The sequence below is a fragment of the Amblyomma americanum genome, chromosome 1 (genome assembly GCF_052857255.1).
Source record: "Amblyomma americanum isolate KBUSLIRL-KWMA chromosome 1, ASM5285725v1, whole genome shotgun sequence".
NCBI lineage: Eukaryota > Metazoa > Arthropoda > Arachnida > Ixodida > Ixodidae > Amblyomma > Amblyomma americanum.
In genome coordinates this window covers 319,166,327-319,179,008 of record NC_135497.1, presented here as the reverse complement: position 1 = coordinate 319,179,008, position 12,682 = coordinate 319,166,327, and the positions used below count along the sequence as shown (strand labels likewise).

The 12,682-nt window shown below is 42.7% G+C and overlaps 1 protein-coding gene across 1 annotated transcript in view; it reads left to right on the top strand.

The window, feature by feature from the left end:
- Positions 1-10,133, top strand: part of LOC144098915 (nose resistant to fluoxetine protein 6-like) — a 39,797-nt gene extending 29,664 nt beyond the window's left edge. Inside the window, exons 12-15 of the mRNA XM_077631871.1 lie at positions 436-556; positions 4,854-5,043; positions 6,899-7,041; positions 8,244-10,133. Of these exons, the coding sequence (XP_077487997.1) occupies positions 436-556; positions 4,854-5,043; positions 6,899-7,041; positions 8,244-8,489 (700 nt within the window). The 3' untranslated portion in view covers positions 8,490-10,133. The remainder of the gene's footprint in view (positions 1-435; positions 557-4,853; positions 5,044-6,898; positions 7,042-8,243) is intronic.
- The last annotated feature ends 2,549 nt before the right edge of the window (positions 10,134-12,682 follow it).

The window sequence follows — 12,682 nt, the reverse complement described above, 5'->3', positions numbered from 1 at the left end:
AGCTTCTTTCTTTCTGCGTGCGTTGCCGTCAGCCGGGTTCTGCTGAAGTATGAGAGCGTCATTCAATGTCCGGCGTACTTGATTTTAGGAAGAAAATATAGCGCGGAATCAGTGCCTTCAACATAGGGACAAGAAGGAGAAAGAATGAAGAAAAAAATGACTTTGTGAATGGCAGACAAGAGTAGTGTGCGGTGCCGTCAAATGGTGACGCGATGCTGGGCTAGCTCGTTGGTCATTGTGGAATATACAGTCGTTGCCGACGACGGACGGACAGTGTCTGGCGAATTTAATGCGACACATCAGCTGAAAGCCGGTTGTCTAACTCGACACGTTACTATGTGGTCACAAGATTGATATGAAGGAACAAACCGAAGTCGCAACGCATGCGTTTTGCATATTTTTTAACCAAACTCATAACTTTTTTTTTCCTTACAGCACAACAAGAGACATACTCAACAATTACTACGTGCAACCGTTTTACCACGCTGTGTGCTTTTTTTCCGGCTGCATCACCTGGCTGCTAAAGGATAGTTTCAACAGCCGGCCATTCCCGAAGGTAACGATGCGCAAACTTTTTCTTTTCTTCGCCTTTCACACAAGGCGCTGCCGGCTTCCGGACAGTCGTCATAGCACAAGGAGAATAAATAAATTCTTAACTGCAAGTTAACTCATGGCGCTTTATCTTTATGCCACACGCCAAATAAAAGAAAGAATATTCGGCAAGTTTTTGTTTTGTTTACTTAAATACATTTCTTACTTTGCGTATGAAAGCGAGGCTGTTATAGAGCGCAGTAAAGTTTCTAATCGCGGACTTCCCCATTTATAGTTTATTTATTTATTTTATTTATTTACATTACCCCTTAGGGCCAGTGGCATTACAGAGGGGGAGTGGTAAATATGCAAAAACAGTGAGAAAATACAGATGGTTACAAGAATATTTAAAAAGCATCTGAATATACAATGTTAGCTATTGCTACGCAGAACTGCTCATAATTTACAATGCCAGAAACATCTGCGGGAAGGTGGTTCCAGTCACGTGAGGTGCGCGGCAGGAATGACTGCGAGAAGCATTTCGTGTTGCATGACACAATTCCAACTTTGAGATTATGATCAATACGACGGGATACATAAATTGGCTGGGGGATGAGGTGATCACGTAAAGCAGGATGATGAAACAGCTTGTGGAACAGGGCGAGACGAAACACTTTTCTACGCGATGTTAGTGTAGGGAGGTAGAGATTAGATTTCATAGCAGCTGTGCGGTTGTAGTTAGCAAGGATGAAACGTACAGAGTTATTTTGAACCATCTCAAGATCATTAATTAAGTTGCAACGGGCAGGGTCCCATACAGGTGTTGCATACTCAAGTTTAGATCGTATTAGTGTTTTATAAAGCAATAGTTTCAAATTCGAAGGGACATTAAAAAAGTTACGACGTAAGTAGCCTAGCATGCGATTAGCATTTTTAATTATGTTCTCGGTATGAAGAGACCAATTAAGATTTGAAGAAATGTGAACGCCTAGGCATTTATATGACGAGACTGATTCCAATGAGATGTTATCAATGTAGTAGTGAGGCGGGGCGGAAGTTTTTCTTGATACACGCATGACTTTCAATTTGTTAATATTTAGCGGCATCAACCAATTTTTGCACCAGTGCCCTATTGTGTTGAGGTCTGACTGAAGTAATGTAACGTCGTAAGCGTTGGTTATTTCTCTAAAAATGACGCAATCATCAGCGAATAGGTGAATATGAGAGTTAACAAGAGAGGGAAGATCATTAATGTAAATTAGAAACAGTAGGGGTCCAAGAACTGCACCTTGTGGAATCCCGGAAGACACCTCGGTAAAACTGGAGTTGAAACCGTTAGCAAAAACAAATTGTGAGCGATTAAGTAGAAAACATTCAATCCATTTCAATAAGTTACAGTCAATATTCAGTTGTTTAAGTTTGTGAAGTAAAAGTTTGTGACATACCTTGTCGAAAGCCTTTGAAAAGTCTAGAAATATACAGTGAGCTAATGATGATAGGTGTAGAATATGATGCAATGCATGTGTAAACGATATTTACTGTGTTTCGCAAGAGTAAGATTTTCGAAAGCCATGTTGTGCAGACGTAAAAAAGGAGTTAGATTCGAGGAAGTTAACGAGGTTGGTGAATATTATATGTTCAAGCATTTTGCAACAAGTACTGGTAAGGGATATGGGACGGTAATTATTAGGGGAAGCTTTGCTGCCGGATTTGTAGACTGGAACCACATTTCCGATTTTCCACACGGTAGGCAGCGTTGATTGGTCAAGTGATTGCTGGAAAAGTTTGGTTAGTATAATGGAAGAATAAGCTGAAGTGCTTTTTAAGAACTTTGGGTTAATGCAATCGTAACCTGGAGCGGAATGAACATTGAGTGCATCAATGAGCTTATCGACACCAGGAATAGCAACAGCTATAGGTGGCATGGATACATAGTTGAAGTGGTGAGTTGGTGGCATATGTACATCAGACATGGCTGTAAAGTTGTCAGTGAATGCGTGGTTCAGAATCGTGGCACAAATATCGGAACGAATGGGGTTGCCTAACGGGTCGGATAAAGTGATGTTATCATCGGTGGAAGGATTAATGACCCGCCAGAATTTTTTCACATTGGTCGTTAACATAGAGGGCAGAACATGCGAGTGGAAGTGCTTTTTAGCGTCTTTGAGCGCCTGAACATACGTGTTGGAAGCTGGCGTATACGAAGCCCAACGCTCACTAGTTTGGGAGAGCTTTGCGATGCGATAGAGGCGTTTCTTTTTGTTAGATAAGCGCTTAATGTGATTATTGTACCAGGGAGCGTTTGAGTGGGTGATAACAGTGCGCTGAGGGATGTATTGTTCAGTGAGTTGGGAGACTTTAGTTGTGAACATGCTCCAGTTAGTTTCAACACTACGGTTATCAAAGCTATCAAGGAAAACATCGATAAAAAGAGACAGCTCATTATTTATCGCATGAAAATTTGCTTTGTTGTAGTCGCGTATAATTTTTTTCTTTCGATTAGAAATTGGAGGGGCTAGGTTAATGTCAAATTGCATTAGCAAGAGGTCGCTGATGCCCAGCAGGTATGTAATAGGTGAGGCTATGTCAGATCGATTTGTCAAGATTAAATCTAGTGTATTCGACGCGCTGTTAGTTATTCTAGTTGCTTGTGTGCACAATTGCACTAGCGAGAATACTGAGCACACATCTAAAAATTCGCGACCTTGAGAAGAGAACGGGGACATTAAAGGGGAGTCGGTATTCCATGTTATGTTCGAAAAATTGAAATCGCCGAATGAGAATAGTGGGTATGAAGGAAAGCGTGTTGCGACTATATTACTAGCATCGTAAAGTTGTGGACGGTAGCATGCTACTATTACTACCCTCAGGTGATTAAGAGTGAGCGCAGCCCATACTATTTCTAGATTAGTCTGGACATGTATACATGATGACGGAACATCGTTTGAAATAGCGAGAAGCACTCCGCCGCCTCCCTGCGTGCCCCAATCACAGCAGAAGAACGAAAAGCGATGAGCATCGAAAAAGATATCAGTGTCGCGAACATGCGCAGTGAGCCAAGTTTCTGTTAACCCGATGAGTTTAGCGGAACAAGTGTCGATAGCTGATGATAGAGAGTTATACTTGTTAACAACGCTTCTGATGTTAGTAAAAAGAACCGATACTGATGCTGTGGATGACTGACCACTACCCCTTGCGCATGCCTAGGACGTGCGATCCGAGCTAGGTGCAGAGGCTGAACTGGCACGTGCGCTGCGTGTATCAATGTTAATTACGGTGTTTGTGTTTGGGTCATACATGTAACATTTCTTGTTCATAAGTAACTTCATAAGTTAGTTGCAGCTAACCTGGACAGATTCAGCGGAAAATGTCACAAACGCAGTGAGGAGACGTGAAATACGCCACCGGAGCCAGATGGCAGTACTCGATTCATGCTATGAAACAGTTGCTGCTAACGATGTGCTAGCCACTGAATATGATTTGAGTACCTTTACATTGACTTTGGGCACGTACCGCTAGTATACCAACAGGCGGTAAATAAAACTATTGAACGCTACATTTACGATTTTTTTCGGACGCCTTTTTGTCCTTGCCTGGTGTCATATCTCAGTAACAAAGTAAGCAGCCAGAATAAAGCGTTCAGTGCACGCCAAGCCTTCTAAAAAAAAAGAAAGCAACGCTGGTTTTCTGATCTACCCCGCACAAACCAGTCTACTTCATGCACGTGAATGTATGGGTATCAGCTGTATCATAGATTATGAAAATGTCATAATCGAAAACATAAACATAAGTGCAAACTTTGCTTTTCTGTTGTTAAGCGAGCATGGAGAGCCACACATACGGCAAATATTCCCTCTGAACACGCATTTGTTTCTACTCAAGCAAAAAAGTGATATGAGCGAAAGCGCTCAGCCCGTCGTTTATTCGGCAAGTAAGGAGAGCTGGTTCACGGGAATTGAAAAGCTGCTCTAGGCAGCTGCCCCACACAGGCTTTATAGAAGGGGCTCTTTCTGGGACATTTAAATATTCTTTTCATAAAGTTAAGAGAATAATTCGTTGCGTTTCTCTTCACTATTCCGAGCTGCTTAATTATTTATTACTGATTAAAACCAGACCAACCTTTTTGTGTGGGTGCGAAGCAATTATAGCTTATGACTAAACTTGGTACTAAATTACTAGTCTTCTATTTAATATATTTGTGGATGTGATGAACAAGTCTTTGTGATTATTTTCACCTGACGCAGGCTGAAGCCAACTGATACTTTCTCTGCTCAATTGTTGTCTGCTTTGTTCTTTCTTGTTTTCTTTTTGTTTACGTACAGGCGGCGACTATAATCTGCTGGATTCTGAGCATAGGCTGCGGGCTCACTTGCGTGTTCATCAAAGTTCCCTGGTACCAGGCGAGAGACCCAACGGGCGAAGCTGGAAAACTGTGCATGGCGTTCTTTGACAGAATACTTTGGGCTATCTGTCTATCTTGGATCACCTTGGCATGCTCTACGAAGCGCGGAGGTAGGACTCAGTTAGGAGGAAAGCATGGCCTTGTTCCGTTGTTTTCAAAGTGGTGACGTAAGGTGTCGGGCTAGTGTCTAAATACCTCTCGCTAGCGCATGTGCGTACGGGACTAGTCTGAGGTTCCCCATGATTCTCTTGCGCACTGACTCAGTCGCTAGTACGAAGTTTTTCCTCTTAATGAGGAAGTGATAGCAATGTATGCGAGTGCGCTGCAGCGTTAACAGGAACCGATCTCTTTGCGCGGCAGCAAGAACCGTGGCTTCGTCACTGACATAGCCCGTTTCTTATAAATTGATGACTCAGCTTCAAAACAATGGTTGCGCCTCTCCAGAAACGAAGCACATTTATTGAGATGTGCAATCGTTCAATCCCAGAAATGGCAATGAAGATGTAGTACCCTTCTCTTTGCAGTCCTGTTAGATTTAACAGTAAGCACGAGCGCCTTGCATCGTGCATTGCTGAAAACTTTTCGGAACCCAATACCTAGACTGACATGGTTGAGCACTTACAGTGCAAGTTCAGTTAACTATTAGCCAACGATGTCGGCACAGACTATCATGCCAGCATATTCGGGATACTAATTGCAATGAGAGAAAAAGAACAGTTGTATCCTGGTCCGGCAGCTCAGGCCAGAACCCTCGTGCAACGTAAGGCTATTGAGGAGTTGTCGGAATAAAATAATTATCTATTAATGCAGAAATCAGGGCCACCAGTTTTGTTGTACGCAGGAAGGTACTCATCTTTTCTAGCGTAGCCCAAACGCACGTGAGGGCACTGCTTGATAACATTTCTAAAAGAGTAAATAGCAGAGAAACGGTCTCCTATGATAAAATATTGAGATAAATATTTGTATTTTTACGCACTTTACCCGTATATTGTGTTCGAGATCCGTGATAAGTTTGTGGCTGCGCGCCTTCTTGTCTTTGTGCATGCGAGTGAGGTTTATAGATAGGGCTTCACGGTGTAATTCACTTTGCTTTTATCGCAGAACCTGAAGGTCTCTAATATAAAGAGAGTCTCACTTCTCTAAAACCAAATAAGGTTAAGCCATTAAATGAACTAATGTCATTTGGCACATGACAGCGGTTGCCTTTAAAATGCTGTGGGCTCTTAAGGTTGTGAAATTTAAAGTATGGATAAGGATGCGTCAGTGTAACGAAATAGGATGCGGTTTTTTTAGTTTCATTATTTTGTGTAATGCATAAAACGTCAAGGAGGCAAAGTAACCGCTTTAAATAGCTCACGGTGATAAAATGTGGGTTTCTATATTCCCGCATCTCATAATCTCTCTACAGCACCCTTAATTGCCTGCTGCTCACTGATTAATTTCTGCTGCTGGGCGTTTTTTATATTATCAGTGAAGCAAAGTGAAATGAATGCGATAATATTTAAATCAAGATTTTAATGCAGTCATTGCATTACTTTTGTACTGCAATTTCCAGTATTAAGAAAGCGCCATATGTTCTTTTTCTAGACGCAGCTCTTTCTCTAAGAATTATCAGTTCTCTGGAACCTGCGAGCTCCCGAACCAGTCATTCCAGTGATCTAGCTATTCATTTATTGACTGTTTGACTAACTGATTTCTTAATTGTGCCATTGATGCACTGATACGTTCTTTTTAGATAACAATGTTTTTCACTTCAATCAATCGAAACTAATATTTTTTGTACTTCCGTAGACTTTCGCCGATTTTTTGCATATTGTTAACGTGTTACTGATGTCTCATTGTTTCATTAGGCAATTTTTTAAAGTTTGATAAAAAAAATGAAAAGAAATGAGGCTATCCAGCGCGAACTAAATATTCACTCTCATATTGCTCGTACGTATATGTTTACGATATGCATCTGCGCAGGGATCATGGACTCCTTCCTCAGCTGGAAAGGATTTGAGCCATTGAGCAAGCTTGCCTTCACCGTTTACCTTGTGCACATGCCCCTATACGATCTCATGAACCACTACGCAAGAGAGCGCACCTACTTCTCACACTTCAGTCTGGTAAGTCTCAAAAGTCGCAGCTTAAGCGCTGGTGGCAAATTCATGTAAAACACAATGTATCAATTCACCGTGACGAGTAATCACTGGGGTATTATGTTCAGCATTAAAAAGGTTATGAAAACAGGCACGGTAATATTAATCTGGAAAACATCACAAGGGGTACCATTTCATGATTGTTAGACTAAGGCTACCCGCGTACTGGAGGGCCAACCCGGCGTTGTCTGGTTAACCAACCTGCCTGTCCTTTCTTCCGTCTGTCTCTGTATGCTGCCGAAACCAAAACATTTGTTCTTAGTGCACTCTTCTGCATGTTCTCTTCAAAAATAGTGGTTCTTAATTTGGCACCAGTAAGATTTACAGGGCATTCTTGATGGATATAAATACAACCGCAAAAGACTCAGCGGAACACAGCAGGGATGCACACACCGAACCTATAATATATATATATATATATATATATATATATATATATATATATATATATATATATATATATATATATATATATATATATATATATATATATATATATATATATATATATATATATATATATATATATATATATATATACATGCTTAACAATTCTGAGAAGAAATTAATATCACAACGCGTAGTAACATAATAAACGAAGAAAGCACTAGCAGCAGGCAGCCTTAAATTACTGAACGGCAAGTTGCTGAGACTCGCCGGGTTAGATCACTTATGTTCTTTCATTCCATGTTTTCAGTTTACGTGGACCTATCAAGCTGAATTCTCATGTGACGTAAAAGAGTTTCTTTCTTTTTTGGTTCATTCCTGCTCTCACTGGGACTTTTTCGCTAGAACACTGATCTGTTCACAAATCTCACATACTTTTGCAAGCATAAAAGGCTTGATGAGATTCATTGGTCACTTACCAAGGTAAAACACAAATAATGACGTTTCGGGATTGCTACGGCTCCCTTGTTCACCATCATAGGATTGGGAACAAGGGAACCGTAGCGCTCACGAAACGTTATTATTTATGCTTGACCTTAGTCAGTGACCAGTGCATTTCATCAAGCCATGATTCCGGACCAGTCGGTATGCCGTTGATCCCTCGACTACAAGTATAAAAGGCAGGAGCTAGGAGCGAATGCAGCAAACCTTTAAAATTATTTTGAACCTGCCGTGGTGCGCAAGCGTTTCTAAGAAGTTCGCGAAAACATTTCTTTGCCCAGGTGACACAATTCTTCAGCGTTCTTCTATGGAGCTACTTCCTGGGTTACCTGCTGTCCATTTCGTGCGAAGCTCCACTGGGCCACATCGACCGATTCTTGTTCAGTGCCAGGAGAAAGCCTCCCCAGGTCATTGAAAGCAAACAGGTCGACGAAGTCTTGATGGAAGAGAAGAAGCACAGCTTCTTCGTGATTACGAGCAATGGCATTTTCCGCAGACGTGAGGAGGAATCGAAAGTCATTGAATAACCATAGCTAACTAGTAACGAAATACAACGCCAGAGGTTGTGAGAATTACTACTTGTACAGCAAGAATGCCATGCGTTTAGGAGTGTCGTGATCATAAATAGCAGTATTGCACTCGCACCATTGTAACCCTTATATGAATAGAAGGTACCTAAATAGCGCAATTCAGATGCAGCCTGGCGCAAGCGTGTTGGAAGAAGAAGGCCTTTACTCAGGTTTATTTAAAGTTGTGCATCACGTGCCGCAGGCATTTCGTTGTGGCAATGGTTGAATGTTTGGCGCACCCGGCGTGGCCAAATTCAGTGACAGGAAGAAAGTTCATTTGCTTTCGCCCCGCTCAGCACCATCTTCATATGTGCTGTCACGCTCATTTTTTCTAATGTTTGCCCCGCGTCAACGGCAGGTATTCGGTAAAAAAATGGCTCCAAAATCTGAATTCTCAATCTTCAATGAGAAGGTTCATGATTTGTTTATTCACATTTTATCATTTGTCTGCTTAGGCCCTAATATCATAAGCTATTCTCACGGGTTTCCCGGTGGGCCCAACTCTCGGCTCTCGAGTCAAAGCAGAGTCATCACGTCTTTGTGGCAGCTTCTCGCAATTTCGGTGCGGTGAACGCCGGAAGTGCTCACAGCAAAACTACTTCGCTATTAGGCAGTCCCGAAACTGTTCATGTCTGGGGCATATAACGATACAAGGGCGGTGGACATGTCGCGCGTGCCGCAACATTCGTGTTGTGCGGCGCCTGTCAAAGAATGCGTAAACCTTAGAAGTGCGACCAAACGTAGTAGCAGCATTTTCAAAACTCAGCCGTAAAGAGTTGTAAAAACCAGCATATACGAAGACGCTCCAGATCTCCACCAGTGCAGAATCCATGAGCGGGTCTCGGCGGCGCTCGCGCATAGTGTATGCCACAATGCGATCAGGGAAGCGAAAAGGATCTGCTGCTTCAAAAGAATATTAGCGCATTTATGAAATACTACGTATAATGCCACTGAGACCGTCCAGTTCATTATCGCCCTCACCGTGCTCGCCTCACACGCGAACGAGCGTCCCATAGCTGTTCATTTATTGTTGCCGTTCGTGTAGTTACTAATGGTTTCCGCAATTCTATTGCGTTTATTCTGCCATGCTAAATCATTAGGACGAAGCATTTCCAAACGCCAAGTATCTTCTCTTGCACCGGTGTTTTTCATCCGAACTCGCCTGCACAACCGAAGGCCTTCTTGCGCTCTAGAAACTTACTCCGTTTATGTCAATCTTTTGCCTTCTTTATATTTGGCGATAATGAAGTTAATATCTCCATCGCTTTTTAGCTTGATATGCAAGTCGTTTAACAATGAACATCACACATTTTGCATCGTAGCTTGAGCGACAGTAAGTTGCTAATTTTTTCAAGTTATCATGTCATGACAAACTCTTCGATCAGTTTCAAAAGTTTGTCGGGAGAATAACAACACCACCAGTTTAGCCCGAGTTAAGGAGAATCAGAAGAATGGCAAACAGCGGAGTCAGTTTCAAGTAGTAGAGAAGTCAAAGCGCTGGCTCGCGATTGTGGATCATTTTTTGCTCAGAGCGGCTTCGGAAACTACCGTCGCGTCATACTAGCAGTCAGTGCACTTCACGAATGTACATATGTCATTGAATAAATATTCCCTTTGTTGTTTTTTTTATTGTTCATCATTTCATTTATCCGCCCTGGCGTCACAACGTCAAGCCACACATTGTAGCGCGTTCGACATTTCTGATCTGATTAACTCATCTTTGAAAAAGAGCAGCTGCTGTACGTGATATCTTCGCGTGTCACTGCATGCAACAAGCAGCATTAACGCCACGTGCACTGTAACGGGATGCTTTGATTCAGATATATTTAAGGCCCTTAGTACTTCTCTTAAAGGGGCACTGCAAAGTAAATCAAGCATGAAGTTTTCGTTCTTTGGTATGCATAGTATGGGAGGGGGTCATGTGATGCCGGACGCCCAAAGAGGTCGATGAAATAGCAACGTTTAATATTTTAGTTTTTTCCAGAAATGCTCGTTTCGATCCGATGGTTTCGAAACGCAGCGGCGATTTTCGCAAGCAGAAAGGAGGTGACAGCCACACTGAGCGCTGCATTTGTGTTTGGTTGTACATACATTTTGAACCTGGTTCCTTTACATTTGTGGCTTGAGCTGGCGCAGGGCAGGGTTCATTAGATGTCAGTAGGAGAGACCTCTTTCATGCAGTGAACATAGGTAGATGATGATTAGGGTGATATCATGGTCAAGAGTAGCTAACTCGAAATTATCTCGGTGCATTACTGTAAAACCACGCATTCCAGGATAAGCTGCACAATGAGCACTCCTCTTTTCAGAATTATCACCTTCCGAAAACAGCACAGGTACTGCTGCGCTTCAGTGTCGTTGGCTTTTCTAACCTCATCTACAATTTATGACTCGCTTCCTTTGCAAGCCATCTTTCAATATTTGGTTTGTAATTTGCGGATGGGAGATGCGTGACGTTGCAGTGACCTGGAACGGATGAAGCACAGTGACGTAAAGGCGCGGTTGCTTTGAGCGTTGTGCGACGACACGTTGATGGGTTTTTTGCTCATCCCTATTGATGGAGGCCAAGCGTGCAAGAGTGCGCTTGCTACTGGCATGTTTTGGTCATCTCTTGAGCCGTTCACGCTTCACTGCTGCGCGTCATGCACCAAAGACCGGGGGCTCGCACGATGGTGCTTCATGCGTTGCTGACTGTGCATAGTTTACATGGGCGGACACCCATCCCTATTATCCTATATACTAGAGGTCTCGTATTCAAATTATTATGCGGGCCGCACTGAGGAAATTTCGTCTCCCGTGGGCCAGGAGCCGGATACTAGTAGCGAAAAGTGCGGGAGGGGGTGCATCCGCAATGGTGAGCGTGCGTGTGCGCGTGCGTACGCGTGTGTGCGTGCGTGCTCGCGTGTGCGCGCGTGTCTGTGTTTGTGTGTGTTAAACAAAAGAAATAATGTAGACAATTGGCCTCATCGAGAAAAGGATTTATGGTTGAATCTCTGGAATTGACCTTCATTTCTAAGCATGATGCTGGCTTCAGGTTTGACAAACTTAGCAGTTACAAGGGATGCAATATCCGGTGTTTCGTCTTCTGCGGAGACGATTGTCATGGTAGTTCTGAGGTGGCCATCTGTCATCCATGCACGCATTATTCTTATCGCTTGATGCCGCAGAGCAAGAAAAATAAATGCAATAAAATGCAGTTTAAAAGTCATTCGCACCTACATCTTCAAAATTCTGCTGCAATGTGGTTCTTGCTTGAAATTCTATAAGCTTTATTCACAACTCGTCATCGTCGACTAAAACAACAAACGATGGAAGAAAATTTTTAACTGTTCGGAGATGCTGCTGTTATCCTGAAACCACATTTCAACTTCTTTTTCGAGAATGTGTAGCTCATCTACGATGAGTCAACCCATCTTTTCTTTTGGTCGGCGCCTTCTTCTTTCGTCATCTACGATAGTAACGCAAGATTCTTGCGCAACTTTCCGTAGTCACTTGTTTGTTGCAGAGTTTCCCAGCTTACGCGTTCCTCAACAGAATATTCGCCCTGAAATTCACAAACGACCTTGCTCATTCTCGTTATATTTTTGTTCGCTCTGAAGTTTTGCATTCCAGACATTCACGTGATCACATATGACGCGAGAAATTCTAAGAAGCGAATTCATTTCCCAATTGAAAGTTCAGCAGTTGACTTATTTTTCTCCTCCAAGAAACTGTCCGCTTAATCCCGGAAGTAAAAAAAAAAAATCCCATGAACCCTTTTCCGCGGCTCAACCAGCCCATGTCCGTATGATATACGATCTCAAAATGATTGCATTCAATCTCTTGTAAGAGAGGAGGCAAGTGACGGTGATTGAACGCTTTTGAAACAATAAAGTTATCTGCGGCAAACACCATGTCCATGACAGATTTCATATTCAGTGTCCTGCTGCATCGAGCTTCTTGGTGAAAGGGGCAATGCACCGTTGCAGACTGTTCGGTAACCCCGAACTCTGCAAGCTTCGTTCGCAAACATTCAGGTATGGGAACGTGAACGCCTGTACGTGTGATCATATCGTAGATTAAAATTTTGAGCGGAGACGCTACCGTGCTGTGCAGTGCAGTGGCATTACAACACAGCAATCACCGCCGGCTTCGGCGTTCAAATGAAAACT